Raw genomic sequence first — 19941 nt, forward strand, 5'->3', positions numbered from 1 at the left:
GCATACAGCAAGCAGACCTATTATGTGGCTAAATCTATGGGAGAAAGTCACCCCCATCAAGAAAATATCCCACTCTGTTGCTTCTCTTCCTTTTACATCCTCCAAACCGCTTGGAGCCTCTCCCTTCCACCCCCCGCCAGCTTCCACTGATGTGTAGTACCACCACAGGCATCTGTTCATGCCAACTTTGTTGCACCTGCTGTTGCAACCGGGTTTGGGTAGTTCTGCAGAGAGGAAGGAGAAAGATACATTGTTGTTGTTTAGTCGTGTCCGACTTTTCGTGACCCCATGGACCAGAGCACGCCAGGCTTCCACTCCTGTCTTCCACTGCCTCCCGCAGTTTGGTCAAACTCATGCTGGCAGCTTCAAGAACACTGTCCAACCACCTCGTCCTCTGTCGTCCCCTTTTCCTTGTGCCCTCCATCGTTCCCAACATCAGGGTTTTTTCCAGGGAGTCTTCTCTTCTCATGAGGTGGCCAAAGTCTTGGAGCCTCAGCTTCAGGATCTGTCCTTCCAGTGAGCACTCGGGGCTGATTTCCTTCAGAATGGAGAGGTTTGATCTTCTTGCAGTCCATGGGACTCTCAAGAGTCTCCCCCAACACCACAATTGAAAAGCATCAATTCTTCGGCATCAGCCTTCTTTATGGTCCAAGAAAGATACATAGCTCCCAACATTTTAAGGCCTGTAGACAGATGTCTATGAAGAATGGTTTTGGTACCAGACTGAAGGTGCAATCCTGACTAGGGAGAGGGCTGCACTGAATACAGTGCAGTTTACTTCTGGGTAAACATGCATAGAGAAAAATATTTAGATTTCCTAGGCGGCTGCATCAAATTTCTAAATGCCCAGGCAGCCAGTTAGGTGGGACACTTTACTATTTCTGCTGCAAGAGACAAAGAACTTAGCCATCTATTCTCCTCTTCCCCAGCAAATGTCTAACATTTCTGAATGGATATGGGTTGGGTTTTTTTGGGGGGGGGGATTAAGAGCTACTTTTTGGAGTTAACATACTTGTGTTGGGTAAAATCACACCTGTGTAGACAAGCTGCTGATAATTCAGATGTGCCGAATTAGAGACTGCAGGTCGGGCTGAGAAATTTGCTTAATTGTGAGCAATGTTCAACCCTGCCCTCTGGCGATGTGTTTTTAATAGCAGAAGCTTTGTAAGCATGATATAAATAACGTACCTTGGCAAGAGAGCAGAAAGCACTCCTCGTTTACTGCAATTAATTGTCAGAACACATGCAGACATGACTGCGTTCCAAGTGTGTCTGGAGTCTCTCATTATGCTGTGCTATTTTTGATTTCCCGTATTTAGATGCATAATTTCTGCATTTTAGAATTGCAGCAACTAGATATATGAACGTACGTCGCCACAGCATGTCTTCCAAATGGATCAGTATACAATATAATCTGTTACCTGTCTTTTGAAAGAATTAGCTCTCTTGCTTCTGTCTCACCAGTTCCTGCTGGCTCTTCTCCCTCCTCTTCCTAGTTTGACAATCCTTTTTTATGTGATAAATGTCACAGCGAGCACACTGGCAGATTATACGTTCTGACTATATTAGAGAACCAACAGCAAGATACTTCCCTTTTGGTAATTGATATGCACAGGCTAATTTGCACGTTGGTTTAACGTTTTGGAACATAGTGTATTTTTTAGGAGAAGAGTTTTTTCAGCTGTGGAAGACAGTGGAAGCAATGAAATCTAGCAAAGAGTGAGGTTGACACCGCAAACATCAAAGGGATTGTTGTAGAGGGGAGCTACAGATATTGGCAGTATACCTGTGAATTGTTGAGGGTCAGGGTCAGTCATAATGCTACTTGGATCAATAAAAGGGAGAGAGGGCATTTCAGGTCAGATGACCATTGCAAGCCTACTTTCCTCCGGCTGCAGACCAAGTGGCGTGGAGGGAGGGAGAGGATAGAAGCTTGGGGAAGAAATCCTGGGCATATTTGTGATGGTGTTCAGAATCACAGGTCCAAAGGAGGGCCTGAGCAAGTGGTTTGATGCAGGAATACCAAAGAAGGGTGTCAAAAATGCCAGAATCAAAGAATTGTAGAGTTGGAAGGGGACCTTGACGGTCATCTAGTCCAACCCCCTGCAATGCAGGAATCTTTTGCCCAACATGGGGTTCAAACCCACGACCCTGAGATTAAGTGTCTCATGCTCTACCAACTGAGCTATCCAATAATAAATGTCAATAATATCCAATAATAATAATAATAATTTATTATGGAGACAGCAGTCACGAAATTAAAAGATGCCTGCTTCTTGGGAGAAGAGCAATGACAAACCTAGACAGCATCTTAAAAAGCAGAGACATCACTTTGCCGACAAAGGTCCGTATTGTTAAAGCTATGGTTTTCCCAGTAGTGATGTATGGAAGTGAGAGTTGGACCCTAAAGAAGGCTGATCGCCGAAGAAGTGATGCTTTTGAATTATGGTGCTGGAGGAGACTCTGGAGAGTCCCATGGACTGCAAGAAGATCAGTGGAAGACAGGACTGCAAGAAGATCAGTGGAAGACAGGAGTGCCTGGCGTGCTCTGGTCCATGGGGTCACGAAGAGATGGACACGACTAAACAACTAAACAACAACAAATTTATACCCCACCCATCTGGCTGGGTTTCCCCAGCCACTCTGGGCGGCTTCCATCAAAATATTAAAATACAATCATTCATCAAATATTGAAAGCTTCCCTAAACAGGGCTGCCTTCTAGAGCTTTAGTAAAGAAAGGTGGAGAGACCTGATGCCTTTGCAGACGCAGGGAGGACACGGCGGCAGCGGGATGTTGTGAGGGCTTGTCCGCACCCAGGCAAATCTGTATACTATACTTATAGGCAAGACAGCGTACGGCAGTCTGGCCAGAACCTCCCATCAACCCACCTGACCCACGAAGGCGTAGGTGGTAACCGTCCAAGGTTTATAGACAGCTCACCTCTCTGGGCCAAGAACCCAGCATCCCAAGAGCCCAGCACAGATAAACGCAACATCAAAGCAAGCCAGTTAGCATAGATCAGAGCAAGTCAGTGCAAATATGTATGAGCTCATCATTGCAACAACTACCAATTACCGTATTTTTCGCTCTATAGGACGCACTTTTCCCCTTCCAAAAATGAAGGGGAAATGTGTATGCGCCCGAGGGGTCGGTGCGCACTGACCTCTCTCTCTCTCCAGGCTTCAGGAAGCTATCCACAAGCCTTCGGAGCACGGCGGGAGTGCTCGCCACGCTCCGAAGGCTTGCGGATAGCAGCCTCCGAACCCAACCTGGTTTGGAGGCTGGTGGTGGAGAAAGCAGTGCTTCCCCCCACCGCCAGCCCCACAAGCTTGGGGGACAGCAGGGAGGTGGAGCGCCGCCTTCCCGCTGTTCCCCGACCTGGTCTTTGGGGCTGGTGGTGGGGGAAAGCAGCGCTCCCCCCCCCGCCAGCCCCAAAGAGCAGGTCGAAAGGAACCCAAAGTCTCTAGGGCCCAGCGGGAACTCCCGCTGTGCTCCGGAGGCTTCGGGTGAACGCACCTTGTTTTAGAGGGGGAGAACAAGAAAAAAAATGTGTGTCCTATGATCCGGTGCTTCCAATAGAGCGAAAAATACAGTAATTGTGGGGTTATCTTGGCTACCTAGACGGTGCTTGCAGGCCTCCCGGAACAGTTCCCCTTTTGTTCAGCGCAGAGTGGGAGGCACAGAAACCGAATTTAACAAAAGCAAAGATGCAGAATGACAATCTGAGTGTCAGCTTTAGCGGCAAATGGGGTGTTAAGGGGGAAAACAAGATTGATTTCGCAGGAGTCATTGGGTCACACTACCAACTAACATATTACGTGAGCTTTTAAATGCAAAAATTGTCATATGCGTGAACTGCAATAACATGGCCTTGGGAGGCAGTTGGGGGGAATCCAAGTCAGTTTATTTCAGTTTTTCTTTTTCCCTCTTGTAAATCTGACTTGTCCCTCATGGGCAAGCATTTTCTTAAAGCAATGGTAGGCTAAATTTTAGCTAGCCTTGCATATGTTTGCCAAAGCGCAACACCTTTCATGCAGAGAAGCATAGCATTCTATTAATTTACCAGCAGAGGGGAGAGACCCAGAGAAAAGATAAGATAAAAGCAAAAATGGAAAGGATTTGCTGAAATAACTAATTGAACTAGAATACAAAAAAAGGGAGGTGTGAGGAGGTCAGGGAAACAAGTAAATGAAAGACAAAACATGGAAAGGTTGATTTGTTTTTTTAATTGTTTTTATTTTTCTGTATTTTATATTTTCTTGCTTTTTCTTTTTCTTTTTTTTTTCTTATTCTTGTAACTTTTTTTGAAACTTTTATATATATATATATATATATATATATATATATATGCAGGTTTTGGTGTCCTCGGGTGTCTTCCCGTGTAAAAGTTGGGGTGTCTAGGCGACGTTTCGACGAGGTCTCACTCGTCATCTTCAGGCTGGTGCTTTCGGCTTCTTGTTACTGGAACAGAGCAGGATCTCAGTGTTTGAGTTCCTATAAATACTGTAGAGGGGGTGTGGTGTATAGCCTCCAATGTTCTGGGCAGAGAGGAAGTTCCCAGGCTAAGGATAAAATCCAGTTGGAAAACCAAGGGATCTATGAAATACCCTGCAAAGTCTGCCCAGCCACGTACATTGGACAAACAAACAGACGAATAAATGCACGTATCGCAGAACACAAGAATGCCGTCAAAAAAGAAGAAAAAACTTCCTCTCTTTTCCAACACATGAAAGAAACAGGACACGAAATTAATTTTGCAGATTCCAAATTGCTCTTTAACACGGAACATCACCACAAGAGAATAATCATGGAAGCCATCGAGATAGAGAAACACCCTCACAACATGAACAAGCGTGACGACACATCCCGCTTGCCAGACATCTGGAAATTAGCCCTCCCCACAAAAACTGACACCAGATCCAGAGGCACACAGAACGCCAACACCAATCAACCACACCAGACCCAAACCCAGACCCTCTCCACAGATGAATTACAGACACCATCCAGTAGCCAATCCATGGTGGCACCTCCGGATGCTGCACCCCCCTGCAATCCCTACACAGATCTGGCTGACACAAGCCACAAAACCACAGCTCGCCCCTATACACGAAGCCAAGCCAGAGCACAACTAAGTACAGTACAGCCATCTTCTCAGGAAAACTCTTCACAAAGTTCAAGAGGTCAAGACACAAAGACTTTAACAACTAATCCACACCTAATGACCCACCTAAGTGGTACTCAGGATATCACTCAAGAAATCACTCAAGATATCTCTCAAGTAATTAAGGAACAAAAGAAGAAAAGGCACACTAGCCTGGGAACTTCCTCTCTGCCCAGAACATTGGAGGCTATACACCACACCCCCTCTACAGTATTTATAGGAACTCAAACACTGAGATCCTGCTCTGTTCCAGTAACAAGAAGCCGAAAGCACCAGCCTGAAGATGACGAGTGAGACCTCGTCGAAACGTCGCCTAGACACCCCAACTTTTACACGGGAAGACACCCGAGGACACCAAAACCTGCATTCCTGTACCCGTGAAAATCTACGAAAGCAAATATATATATATATATATATATATATATATATATATATATATATATTTTTTAAGAGAGGCCCAGAGAAAATTAAACCTTCTTTCCTTCTGCTTTGTCGTGCAGGTTATGTATGGAACGCTGGTGGCTGTTCTAGTACTGAGATCTGTTTATATAGTCTTATGGTAAGGAACGGGTTAACTTTAAAACGCTTGCACTTGATCATTTGTGGGAGGGGAGTTTTCGGGGGTTTTTGCTTTTTTGTTTATTATGTTTGAGTGTTCTCATTTTTTTTCATTTTTAGCCAACAAACAAGCCTGAGTCAAAAATAGCATGCAGCCTTCAGGCTAGGCTTGTTGTTCAGCGAGGACATGGGAGAGTTGCGGAGGGGTCCAGAACTGCAGGCTAATTCATAGAATCATAGAATTGTGAAGTTGGAAAGGGATCCCAGGGATCATCTAGTCCCTCTGCAAATGCAGAGAGGGCCCCCACTCTGGCTGGCGTCCACCTGGCTACATAATGATCTCTAACGGCCTAGGACCCACGTACCTACGGGACCGCCTTTCCTGGTATGCCCCACCGAGGACCTTAAGGCCCCAAAATGACAAAACTTTGGAGGTCCCAGGTCGCAAGGTACTTAGATTGGTCTCAACTAGGGCCAGGGCCTTTTCAGTACTGGCCCCGACTTGGTGGAACGCTCTGTCACAAGAGACCAGGGCCCTGCGGGACTTGACATCTTTCTGCAGGGCCTGCAAGACGGAGCTGTTCCGCCTGGCCATTGGTTTGGACTCAGCCTGACCCTTATGTTTTCCCACCCCTTATGGTTTTGATCTATGGGCTACTTTCAAAATGAGGCTGAATTTTAACCTGTATTTTAACCTGTATTTTAAATTGGGTCCCCCCCCCCATTATGATTTTACTGTACTTTTACTGGTGTTAGCTGCCCTGAGGCCGGAGAGGGCGGGGTATAGAAAAAATTTATTATTTTTATTAGTATTAACTAAAACCAAAACAGACAGTCAGAATAAACAGGGGTTGAGCAGCTCCTCTATGAGGAAAGGCTTCATCATTTGTGGGTTTTTAGTTTTGAGACAATGCGAGTGGAGGAGGGGACACGATGGGGGTGTGCAGAATTACCCAGAATTTGGAGAAGGTGGGTAGCGAGAGATTTTCCCCTCCCCCCAACCCCTGTCCTAGTACAGTGGTACCTCGGGTTACATACGCTTCAGGTTACAAACTCCGCTAACCCAGAAATAGTGCTTCAGGTTAAGAACTTTGCTTCAGGATGAGAACACTAATTGTGCTCCGGCGGCGCGGCAGCAGCAGAAGGCCCCATTAGCTAAAGTGGTGCTTCAGGTTAAGAACAGTTTCAGGTTAAGAACGGACCTCCGGAACGAATTAAGTACTTAACCCAGGGGACATCCAACCGAGCCAAACACTGGTAGTTTTGGGACAGACGAAAAGGAAGGGCTTCTTCACATAGTTGAAGTGTGGAGTTTGATCCCACAAGAAGCTGCAATGGCTACTAATTTGGATCGATTTAAAAGAGAATTAGGCCAGTCCATGGAGGATAAGAGCATCGTTGGCTTCTAGCCGCAATAGCTATGTTTCACCTCCACGGCTGGTGGCGGTGCATTTTCTAAATACCAGTTGGTGAGAGCGGCAATTGGGGAGAGGGCTGTTGCTCTCAGGTCCTGCTCACGTTCTTCTAAGAGCGCAGGAAGCTCCCTTCGCCTGAGTCATACCGCTGGTCTTCCTTTCTCAGCATTGCCAACACGACTGGCGATGGCCCTCCCAAGATTTCCACCGTGCCTAGAGAGTCCGGGGATTGAAAATGGGAATTAGATGGGCCTTTGGTCTTGTCTAGCAGGGATATTCTCATGTTGCTAAAACTGCTTTAAGGTATTAAAAAAACTCTCATTTGCTTCTCTCTAGGGTATACCCGTGGCTGAGGGGCCTAGGCTATACGTCCCTGACAGTATTTTTGCTGGGGTTTTTCCTTTGGAACGTAGACAATATTTTCTGCGATAAACTGAGGTAAGTGAACTGCGGCATACGATTTTTCTCGTTCACTGACTTTGCAGTTTGGGGGGGATTTAACTCCAAAACCCCATCATTTTTAATACTGTTTTTGAAATATTGTAACCCGCCCTGAGACCTTGTTATCATCGACGATAATAATGGTTGTAGTTGGCAACTGTCTGTCTTGAGATCCAATAATAATAATAATAATAATAATTTATTTGTACCCTGCCCATCTGGCTGGGTTTCCCCAGCCACTCTGGGCGGCTTCCAACAAAGAACAACAAAGACCAAAAATGCACTAAAATGTCACACATTAAAAACTTCCCTGAACAGGGCTGCCATCAGATGTCTTCTCAATGTCAAGTAGTTGTTTATCTCTTTGACATCTGATGGGAGGGCGTTCCATAGGGCGGGCGCCACTACCAAGAAGGCCCTCTGCCTGGTTCCCTGTAGCTTTGCTTCTCACAATGAGGGAACCGCCAGAAGGCCCTTGGAGCTGGACCTCAGAGTCCAGGCAGAACGATGGGGGTGGAGACGCTCCTTCAGGTATACAATGGAGTGTGCCTCCGGGGGGGAAGTCAAAGCGCTGTGTTAGCAGCACCAAAGTGACCTCCCTGGGGCACAAGCCTGAGCAGTGTGTCTGGAGGTCCTGGGTTGTCCAGATGAGACTTGCCTCTTGGTGCCCCGGAACGTAACCCCCGCGTAAGTGGGGCCTATACAACATGCAGTACTAAATTGCCCAGTGGGCCGCTTGGCGTTACATCACCCTTGTACACTCTGTTCTAAATTGTAGCTCCTAAATCATAGCTTCACTGTCTCCGTCTGTCCAGGACTGTAAAAGGCAAAGGACCCCTGGACAGTTAAGTCCAGTCAAAGGTGACTATGGGGTTGCAGCGCTCATCTTGCTTCCAGGCCAAGGGAGCCGGCGTTTGTCTGAAGACAGCTTTCTGGGTCATGTGGCCAGCAGGACTAAACCGCTTCTGGCACGACAGGACACCATGATGCAAACCGGAGCGCACGGAAACACCATTTACCCTCCCGCCACAGCAGTACCTATTAATAATAATAATAATAATAATAATAATAATAATAATAATAATTTATTATTTGTACCCCGCCCATCTGGCTGGGTTTCCCCAGCCACTCTGGGCGGCTTCCAACAGAGATGAAAAATACACTAAAATGTCACATATTAAAAACTTCCCTGAACAGGGCTGCCTTCAGATGTCTTCTGAATGTCAGGTAGTTGTTTATCACTTTGACATCTGATGGGAGGGCATTCCACAAGGCGGGCACCACTACCGAAAAGGCCCTCTGCCTGGTTCCCTGTAACTTGGCCTGCACTGGCGTGCTTTTGAACTGCTAGGTTGGCAGGAGCTGGGACTGAGCAACAGGAGCTCACCCCGTTGAGGGGATTCGAACCACCAACCTTCTGATCGGCAAGCCCAAGAGGCTCAGTGGTTTAGATTACGGTGCCATTCGCGTCCAGAACTGTACTCTTGCAACCGTAGTGTTTGAAGGTAGACCACACAGTTGGGGGAACGATAGGGTGCCATCTGTCAGACTGTAGTCAGACTGTAGTCAGCGTTGACAAACAATATTGGAAGATTCTGGGTTAGGAGGTTGTGATGAGAACATGGTTTTCCCCCCACCCCCAGGTCTAAGGTTGGGGGGGAAAGCTGGGTTTAGGAGGGCAACTGTGTTTGACCAAGGTCCCCTTGCAGTTGTGGCATTTAGCTTCCATGGTAGAGAATTGCAGAGACTTGAAAGTTACCTAAAAACTGCATGTCTTTGATCCTGCTGCTACAGCAATTGCATGCACTTTAGAGACCGTGTTGGACTGAACGTGAGCAGCTTTTTATCAGACAGTCCTGAGCTACATGGAAGATCTAGTGGGGTGCCACAGGGTTCTGTCTTGGGCCCGGTCTTATTCAACATCTTTATCAACGACTTGGATGATGGACTCAAGGGCATCCTGATCAAATTTGCAGATGACACCAAACTGGGAGGGGTGGCTAACACCCCAGAGGACAGGATCACACTTCAAAACGACCTTGACAGATTAGAGAACTGGGCCAAAACAAACAAGATGAATTTTAACAGGGAGAAATGTAAAGTATTGCTCTTGGGCAAAAAAAAAGGAGAGGCACAAATACAAGATGGGTGACACCTGGCTTGAGAGCAGTACATGTGAAAAGGATCTAGGAGTCTTGGTTGACCACAAACTTGACATGAGCCAACAGTGTGACGCGGCAGCTAAAAAAGCCAATGCAATTCTGGGCTGCATCAATAGGAGTATAGCATCTAGATCAAGGGAAGTAATAGTGCCACTGTATTCTGCTCTGGTCAGACCTCACCTGGAGTACTGTGTCCAGTTCTGGGCACCACAGTTCAAGAAGGACACTGACAAACTGGAACGTGTCCAGAGGAGGGCAACCAAAATGGTCAAAGGCCTGGAAACGATGCCTTGTGAGGAATGGCTAAGGGAGCTGGGCATGTTTAGCCTGGAGACGAGGAGGTTAAGGGGTGATATGATAGCCATGTTCAAATATATAAAAGGAATGGAATGTGTATCGGGGGTGGAATGTGTATCTGAAGAAGTGTGCATGCACACGAAAGCTCATACCAAGAACTGACTTAGTTGGTCTTTAAGGTGCTACTGGAAGGAATTTGTTTTATATAAAAGGATGTCACACAGAGGAGGGAGAAAGGTTGTTTTCTGCTGCTCCAGAGAAGCGGACTCGGAGCAATGGATCCAAACTACAAGAAAAAAGATTCCACCTAAACATTAGGAAGAACTTCCTGACAGTAAGAGCTGTTTGACAGTGGAATTTGCTGCCAAGGAGTGTGGTGGAGTCTCCTTCTTTGCAGGTCTTTAAGCAGAGGCTTGACAACCATATGTCAGGAGTGCTCTGATGGTGTTTCCTGCTTGGCAGGGGGTTGGACTCGATGGCCCTTGTGGTCTCTTCCAACTCTATGATTCTATGATTCTGTTCTATGATTCTATGATCTAATCTGTGTGAGCTTCACCCAGAGAGATTGCTTTAGTGATGTTACGTCCACCTCATTGGGCTGTAAATGGGCTGTGAGACGTGCTTTTGTCAGGCAAGTCTTTTTCCACGGTCTCTTTCACAGCCACCGGGGGTGGAATGAACTGCCCTGTAACTCACACTAATGTCAAATTGAACATGCTGTTACAGAAAGCAGTTCTTGTCTCCGCTGACGCAAGGAAGCCTCATTGCGCATGGAAAGGTAAACCGGGTGCACCAAAAAGACTATCAACACCTTTGACACTGGTTCCTGTGTCAGGCAAGCCCACGTTTTCCTTGAGTGTGCAGCTTTGACGAAGGTCGCCTTTTAAACTTGGCCTCCAATATATACTCTGCAAGAGAACAGAAAGCACTGTTTCAGCAAGCTGCCAGACAAAGAAAATGTTCAGTTAGTATCGCCAGATCTTCTTAGAAAGCAGACATCCAGGAAACTGGACATTTCTGGTCTGACAGGTATATAAATGGAGCGGCTTAGAGGCCCAGGTTATAACTCTGTCCTGTTGTTTTTTCTCTCTCCACAGGGGTTTGCGGGCGAGGCTACCTCCGCTTGTGAGCGTCATGACGCAGTTTCACGCCTGGTGGCACATTCTAACAGGCCTCGGCTCCTACCTTCATATCTTGTTCAGGTGTGACAGCCTCCCCTTCCTGTGGGCTCTGGGTGGGGAAACTCCTGACCCATGTGCTGCCAACTTCATAGCTGTAAACCATTCCCTTTCCTTCCAGAAGGTTAAGAAGCGTGACTGCTTTCTTGGTAAAAAGTTATGTTAGTAATATTAGGAGCTGCGTCCGGGGCTGTATGCATTGGAGAGGAGCAGCAGTGGGTGACAGGCAGCAAGGGGGTTGGCACGGAGGAACGGCAGCAACTGGTGCAGCGCCGGCCCTGTCATTAGGTAGAGTGGGGCAGCCGCCTCAGGCAGCTGACATGGGACTCTTCTGAAAGCACAACAGAATAAATAGCAATTTATTCTTATTTTATTTTTCACTTGTGGGTAGGGCAGGGCTGGGCAATATCTGGTTTTCAACTTCTTGGTATATCACCAGCTAAACATCGCGATATACTGATATATCACAATGTCTGCAATAAGGGTGGAGCTATGTATAGTGGTACCCTCTGGTTGCGAACAGGATCCGTTCTGGAGGCCCATTCACAACATGAAAAGAGCGCAACCCGCAGCGGCACATCTGCACACGCGCAGGTTGCAATTCGCCGCTTATGTGCATGTGTGTGGTGTCATTTTGCGCTCCTGCGCATGCACGAGCGGCGAAACCCTGAAGTAACCCTTTCTGGAACTTCCGGGTCGCCACGGGACGTAACCTGAAAGAACGTAACATGAAGCGGACGTAACATGAGGTATGACTGTAGAGGCATTCGCTGGCTTCATGGTTTTCCCGCATTGTGATTTTTGCTTAGCACACATGCACGCACATCATGATTTGTGATAGATTGCCAGGTCAAAAAATGAAACCGATGACGCATTAAGGACTTCAAACCGGTTTTGGACGGTATATCGCCCAGCCCTACTTGTGGGGTTAACTCATCCAGGTGCCACAATAATTTGACTATACAGCTGGACTCGTGGGGGCAGAGGAGACAATTGCCTTGGGAGGCAAGATGCCTGTCGCTGGCTCTGGTTATAGCTTTGCCCACCTGCCCTCTCCATCTTAGCTCTGAATACCAGCTGCTGGGAATTGCAAGCTGGGAGAAGGTAGTTGCACTCAGGCCCTGCATGTTGGCTTCTCATAGACTTGTGGTTGGCCTACCGGAAGAGTAGCATGCTAGACAGGGTGGGCCTTTGGTCTGATCTAGCAGCACCAGGCTCCTCTTGTGATCCCTCACCTCAGTATCGCTGCACAAGAGTCCCAGCTTCAGCAATAATAATAATAATAATTAATAATAATAAATTTTATTTATACCCCGCCCTCCCCAGCCAAGACCGGGCTCAGGGCGGCTAACACCAAATATAAAAACAATTGATTGAAATGCAGCTTAATAAACAAGATTAAAATACAACATAAAAACATTAAAATGCAGTTTCATTTCAGTGAAAACTCAAATCAAAAACTTTATTGGGGATAAAAACGTCAAGTCTTCACCAAGGCCAACTATCTAGACTGGTCCTACGTGGGCTAGAAAAAAAGGCAGGGAAGTCCCCAAACAGGAGTTCCATCACAGAAGGAGAAAGGAAAAAAGAAAGAAAGAGGGGTAGGGAATCAAATAGATTCCACGCCAAAGGCCAGGCGGAACAACTCTGTCTTACAGGCCCTGCGGAAAGAAATCAGATCCCGCAGGGCCCTGGTCTCATGAGACAGAGCGTTCCACCAGGCCAGAGCCAGAGTTGAAAAGGCCCTGCCCTGGTTGAGGCTAATCTGGCTTCCTTAGGGACCTCTAGGGTGTTGCTATTTATGGACCTTAAGGTCCTCTGTGGGGCATATCAGGAGAGGCGGTCCCGTAGGTACGAGGGTCCTAGGCTGTGAAGGGCTTTAAAGATCAAAACCAGCACCTTAAATCAGAAGCTCCGCTCAGTGGTGGGCTTCCCTGTCCCATCAGATGCTGGCCCAGTTGACCTCCATGGTTCCCTGCCAGGTTCTCTCACAGTCCCAGGTACTCAAAACAGGAAGCTGGCTGCTTTTGCCTTTGTAGAGTTGGAAGGTTACCCCGAGGGTCATCTAGTCCAACCCCCTGGAATGCAGGAATCTTTTGCCCAGCGTGGGTCTCGAACTCCCAACCCTGAGATTTAAGAGTCTTGTGCTCTGCCGACTGAGCTGCCCAGCAGCTCCAGTGTTCAGTTGAGTTGGGGCCGTGTTCTGTCGTCTCACCTAAGCAGATGTACCCAAGTGCTTGTTTTAATCTTCATTTCCTTCTCTCCACTCACCTCTCCTCTTTAGCTTATATTCAAGGACACTTTACCTGAAGTACAGGCCAAAGGTCAAGGTAAGGAATTCTACAGTAATTTACAGCTTGTGCAGGTGACGGGGCTTGTTAGGACAGAAGCATTTGAGATTGGTAGTGATGGATTATTATTTTTTTCCCTTTTTTGATTTGCTTTTCACTGTAGGGAAAAACAAAAGATACGGCATACATAAAATCTGCAGTGTCAATTTAACATTGAGAAAGAAGAGAAAAGGGCACACGCATCCTGAGCTATATTATTCAAAAACATAATGAACCACTGTCATTCCGCCCCCACCAATAAATTTTATTGAGTTTTAAAACCTGCTTGAGTCCTTTTGTAGTGAGTTAATTTTGTCACCAGCACAATGGTCCACATCTGGAAGGGACCTCTTGAGAAACGAAGGGATCCATAAGCGTTTTCCAGTTAGCCTGCAGCTGTAAGGAGATTTATTGCATCTTCTAAATGCGATTCATTGACCAGGCGATCGAGGTAGCGCCAGCAAAACCACTTCGGGGTCTGGAGGCATTTTAAGCAATCGTAGCTGAAGCAGTTCTGCAGGAATTTTGGATTAATGGACGCAACCAAATTGCATAGAAGGAAGGTGCAGGTGTTGAGGTACAATTGATCTTGCAGCCTGGCAGGTTGCGACAGCGTGCTTTCTTTGAAGTAAGATTCTGTAATGTTGTGATGTTCCTCCTTTGGGCTGAGAGGCGGCATTCAGGACCAAAATGTTCTTTTGAATTGCTCCAGCAAGGCTCTTAAGTTTCCCCGTCTTCACATGTGTAGACAAGGACCCATAGCTCAGTGGTGGAGCGCATGCAGAAGGTTGCCAGTCCCTGACATACCTCTCTTGTTAGCAGGATTAGGAAAGGAGTCCTCTCTCTCTCCCTCTTTTTCTTTGAACCTGGGAATTTTTTGATAGCCCTGGAATTCTTTTGCCAGCCACTGGACTTCCCAAACTGTGGTCTGTGGACCACAGGCTTCGTTCAGGCAGACCAAAATGAGTCAGTAAAGAATGCATACAGTTTGAGTTCTGTGTAATTCAGATGGTCATACAGTAAAATACAGTATAGGAGATAAAAGAATCAATAAAAAATGCAGCGTGCGACAACAGGCGCAAAATAATAATAATTAAATGATCTGCCAAGACCAGCAACTTTCCAGTGGTCCATAGAGGGGGATTTTCAGAACCACCAGGGTAAACAATACCGGGCTGGATGGATAAATGATCTGTTTTAAGACTGCCTCCTTTGTTCCCGCAGCATTTCCTACACCCCTGGGTTTTTGATACGGTGCTTGTTTTCCCCCTCTGAGTAAACAAAGCAAAGTTTTCATTGACAAATCAACAAGAACATAGTTTCAAAACTTTTGGATCAGTTTAAAAACATGTATCCCTCGTCGATTTGAACTGCTTTTAAAATTCACCTTAACGTCTTGCAAATCCTTCAGTGGCAGCTGGCCGTTTTGCAGAGAGCACCCTCCCTGCTCCCCCTTCACAAGAGAGCGTGCCTCTTCCAGGGTAGATCACTCCGCTGTTAGATGCGTCTGTCAGCATAGAACAAGGAGCAATCTTTGACTTCAGAACGATTCATTTTCTTAGTACAGTGGTGCCTCGCAAGACGGAAAACCCGCTAGATGAAAGGGTTTTCCGTTTTGGAGGCGCTTCGCAAAACGAATTTCCCTATGGGCTTGCTTCGCAAGACGAAAATGTCTTGCGAGTTCCTGCGGGGTTTTTTCCCTTCCCCCCCCCCTTTTCCTAAGCCCTAAGCCACTTATCAGCTGATCCGCTGATAAGCCACTTAACAGCTGATCCGCTAAAAGCCGCTAAACCGCTAATAGCGCTAATCCGCTAAGCTGTCAATGGGCTTGCTTCGCAAGACGAAAAAACCGCTATACGAAGAGCCTCACGGAACGGATTAATTTCGTCTTGCAAGGCACCACTGTAAGCGTAACTAATCAATACACAATCACTTGAATAGCATCTCTTTTTTTGCATGTGTGCATTTATCCCAAACTCTAAACCAGATGTAGGCTCTCTAGATGTGGGACTCCCAGCTCCCTTGGTTCTGTTCGCCGGAGCCATTAGCAACGGCTGATGGGCATCGGGAGTCCAAGAGCATCTCAAATTTACCATGGTGTAAGTGATTCTGAGGTCTCTCAGAAGCTGCTGCTTGCATTTCAGTGCCTCCACTGGGCAGCAGCACATTGGCTTCCCTTGAAACAAAAGTTCCAGTTTCAGAGATTTAATTTTGTTGGGGGGGGGGGAGAGAATGTTAAACAACAACCCCTACACTGCTCTTGCTTCCTATTTACATAAAAAAACAAAACCCAAGCATGTTGCTTGCATTCATACGATTAACTTGACGCCTTGCTTGCCTTTTTTATTTATTTATTGATACAGCAAGAAAGAAAGAAAGAAAAAACACAAATACCAAATTACACACAGGAATAACCAAAGACACATAATTTTCTTAACAAACAATAAAACATAAATTGGTCTTAAGGCTAAAGACCCAACCTCCCGTCTATTCCATATTTCGATTTCATATTACTTATTGCCAATACACACTTTTATCATAATTAAACTTTTTCTTAATATATCTAATTTCTTAAATCTACCTTGGAACTTGTTACTGAAGTTCCTCAAATGCTGCAACAGAATTTAAACTACTATGTTTCAAATATTCTTTGAAAACCTCCCATTTTGAGACAAATTCCTGTTTTGATTTATTCTTTATTTTTTCCGATAGACCGTCTAATTCGGCATATTCTGTCAGCTTTTGGATCCAAACTTGTATACAAGATTGGACGCCTCGCTTGCCTTGAGGGTTTCTCTTGGGGCCTAAGGAGCAAGTCTCTTTAAAAAACCCATCAGAACATGGCTGTTTTGAACATTGTTCTGAAACATTGTTCTGAACCACCAGAACGACGTATCCCACAAGAGTAATGAAACAGCTTGCACCCTTTTTTCGTGGGTGGAGGCAACAAGGACACACTCCGGGCGATAATATTGCTAAGTCTCAGTGGGGTGGTAGTCGCTTTCTCCCGTCCCTATTGCTGGGACACGCCTAATTGTCTTGAAAATCTTCCACTTCAAATGCAGCACTGAACTCGCACATTAGGCAGCCATCCAAGCGGGAACCTACTTTAAAATAGGTTTGCCCAGTGCCACAGTTGGAAAAGCTTCCATGAGACAGCCCAGCTGCTAAGAGCTTGCTTCACTTTCGCAGAACGCTCAGTGCTTTCTAGGGCAAACAGAGGAAGGAGGACCTAAGCTTTGGAAGTCCTTGCCAAGTCATTTGCTTGGACAGACGGAGGGGTCAAGGGGAGCGGGGCAGCGTCTCCAGCATGCAGCACTACAGCATTTTAAAGCTTTGTGTCACTGGGAGGAGATAAAGGATTGTCTTGCTTTCTCGCTTTTCTGTTTTGTTTAGGCTGTTAAGGAATTTTCTGTTTAGCGATTTAACCGGTTTGCATCTAGATGGCTGATGACCGTTGTTGCTGTTGCCTTGTATTACCTTTGATGTTGTAACCCGCTCTGGCCTTGTGAAATGCGTAAAAATGGAAATATAATAAAGTAAATGTCATTTTTTGAAGGTGCCTTTTGATCAAATAACCGCACTACCTTTCATGTATATATTGATTTTCTTAACAAGATTTGTATAGCAGGTACTCTTAAAGAAAGCATAAGACGGTATAAAACGCTGGGCGAACGTAGGAATTAAAAACAGACTTTAAAAGCGGCAGACAAAGAAGCATAGAGTTGGAAGGGACCCAACGGTCATGCAGTCCAACCCCCTGCAGTGCAGGAATAACATCATCAAAATGCAGAGAAAATCAACAGTGTGAAAAGCAGACGTACAAATTAAAATTACGTGTCTGGGTATGGTTGCCTAACCGAAACCGTTCTTTGTAGGCATTGAAAGCAGTGTCATGGAGGTGCCTGCATTAATATTAAAAACCCAGGAGCCCATGCATCCCTAGCTGGCAAATGGGGCCACAGGGTGCCACCTTCTGCAGTCCCGGGGGCAGTTGGAGCAGAGTGTTCAGTTTCTGGCAGGGAGGCAAACTTCCTTCAGCAACTGCACTCCTCGGGTTGAAGGCTTGGGGCCAGGCCAGTCTCCCCTCTTGCCTTCACAAAGGTGCCTTAGTTCTGATGACAAGAGGTCCCCCAATGGCTTTCTCCCAGTGCCGCAGTGCTAGTGTTCAGGATCCCAGGATTGCAGCAGTGAGAACGCTTCTCTGCACATAACGGCTGCTCTTGTGCCTATCTCCAGGCCATGTGAATTGCCTCTTGTAACGTGAAGGTTAACATCTTTCCCAAGCCAGCTAAAATTCCTGGTTGCTTGTGCACTGAGTCCAGGAGACGCCATGGCTCAGTGGGAGAGCATCTGCCTTGTGCGTATACATTCAAAAGGTCCCAGGTTCAGTCTTGCGGGCTTGGGAAAGGCTTCCTGAAGCCTGGGACCCTGGAGAGCTGCTGTCAGTGTTGACTATACTGAGCTAAATGGACCAAGGGTTCGACTCAGTATCAGAGTATCAGACATGTACAGTATGACAGCTCTTCATCTTTTTTTGCCTATTAAACAAATAAACGTTTCTCAGAAGAGAGAGTCACCCAGATGCTCTTGTGTATAAGCACTGCGTAAACTGGAATTACTATTTACCAATCATGTTCATTCCCCTTAACAGCAGCTTGGTCTGTGGACATTAGCAAGTGACAATCTCCTTTCTTGCGTGCTATGAAAACCCACTGGCCTCTACACAGATCAAGCTGCTTTTAAATGGACAGGAGCAAAAACCGGAACGTTTTGTCTGATCAGTTGGCAATCTCCAGGGAGGTATGTGTGTTGTGTTTCTATGTTTCGGCCCAGCAGTCTTAAGAACCCCTTTTCTCCCTTCCTTTCAATAGTTTCTCTTTGGGATTTGGCCTGTTCTCTTAGTAGAATCGACCAATAAGCAAGAATCTGCAAAGAAGCAATGACGAGGACATTTGACCAACGCTGAAGAGACGACTTACCCCAGATGCATCAGGAGAGTCTACAATAAACCACTTGGACTGGCGTGTTGAACGTTCTTGCAAAGGAATTTCCCCCTTCCCTTCCCTCTGGAGCTGCAGAGAATCTGTAGAAACAAGAGCCAGCCTATCTACAGAAGCCACGATTAGAGGTTTTTCTGTGCTTGAGGTATCAAAACGAGGGCGTGGGATTTCTGTGTACAATACTTTTGGAGCTGCTGGGCTGGCAGATTGCGCTGCTCACAGAAAGCAAGCGTGTTTTCTGTTCTTGATGGTGGGTTACAGAGCTTTTCGTTTGGCTGGCCAGAATTTTCATTTGTGGGTGAAAACCTAACGTGTCTGAGCATCATTGAAGCCAGTCAGGAACGGACAGACCATCTATTTGATCTTTATAGGGGTCTCTGTGTTCTCGGGCGCACTCTGTATGTCTGCTGCTACATCCTAACAGTCCGGGGCTTTACTCTGGCTTTCCAAAAACTGGTTTCTTTAGCAATTTGCACACGATAAAGGGAGCTGGGGTAGGGGTGTTATTCTCTTAACTGAGTGAAATGTCCTGTTTCCTTTACAGACAGTGGGATTTTAATTTGATAGGGGGAGTGTCTTTCCACGTACAGAAGGTTTGTGAAATTTGCTGTTAAGTCGGTGATACTCGCACCATAGACAGAAGTCCAGTTGTCCACCCCAGTGGTTACTTGCAGAACCAATAAAACAGTATTAGCTAGAGAGGTGTGGCCCAGGATCCCTTGTGGAACAGTAGAGGATGCTGGGACACATTTCTCTGATCACTGTGCAGCTGCAAAATGTTTTGAACCAGAGTAGGAGAACCACCCCTTCGAAAACCACTCCCTCTCCATGGGATAATTGTAGGCCAAAGGAACAAACCTGCCTTAGCTCTCACCCTCCGACCGGTTGGAGATGTGAACTGTGAAGCTGGACTTTCATTGCAGTCCTGAATAGTTACCTGGAGGTAAACAATCGCCGGTTCTCGTTCCCAAACAAATTTAATTCATTCCTGCCTGCCTTCCGGAGTACAAAATCCATGCACAACTGTTCAGATGCACACGTGACATCTTTTGAGTCTTTTATCTCTCAGCCTAACCTACCTCACAGGGTTGTTTTGAGAATATTGGGTATGCCACCCTGATCTCCTTGGAGGATGGGCAGAATAAAAACGTAATATGAAAGTTAGGATTGTGCCTTCCTAAAACGAAGAAAAGAAAAGTGTCAATTGGCCATCTGCCCTTTTCTTGACTATTGCATCAGAGGTTCTTAAAACGAGACATATGCCTAATTCTACAGTTATGCTACCTGAAAACTGATGGGGTGTGCATGTGTTTTGCAGTTTGGTAGGCACCCCTGAATGTTGAGCAGGAATTTTGCCTTGGGTGCTTTTTACACTGTGAGGAGCTAAGAATTGG

General features: G+C 46.3%; 1 protein-coding gene across 2 annotated transcripts in view; it reads left to right on the forward strand.

The window, feature by feature from the left end:
* Positions 1 to 18570, forward strand: part of ACER3 (alkaline ceramidase 3) — a 50853-nt gene extending 32283 nt beyond the window's left edge. The window contains exons 7-11 of one of the 2 annotated variants that reach the window (XM_081860747.1): positions 5664 to 5722; positions 7473 to 7574; positions 11134 to 11238; positions 13499 to 13544; positions 13669 to 13829. In XM_081860747.1, coding sequence (XP_081716873.1) covers positions 5664 to 5722; positions 7473 to 7574; positions 11134 to 11238; positions 13499 to 13544; positions 13669 to 13716 — 360 coding nt within the window. In that variant the 3' untranslated portion in view covers positions 13717 to 13829. Of the gene's footprint in view, positions 1 to 5663; positions 5723 to 7472; positions 7575 to 11133; positions 11239 to 13498; positions 13545 to 13668; positions 13830 to 18418 lie in introns of those variants that run through there. The other variant, XM_081860746.1, reaches the window with a different exon arrangement.
* Positions 18571 to 19941: the final 1371 nt, after the last annotated feature.

Source organism: Podarcis erhardii (genome assembly GCF_964252035.2).
Source record: "Podarcis erhardii genome assembly, chromosome: 4".
Taxonomy (NCBI): Eukaryota; Metazoa; Chordata; class Lepidosauria; order Squamata; family Lacertidae; genus Podarcis; species Podarcis erhardii.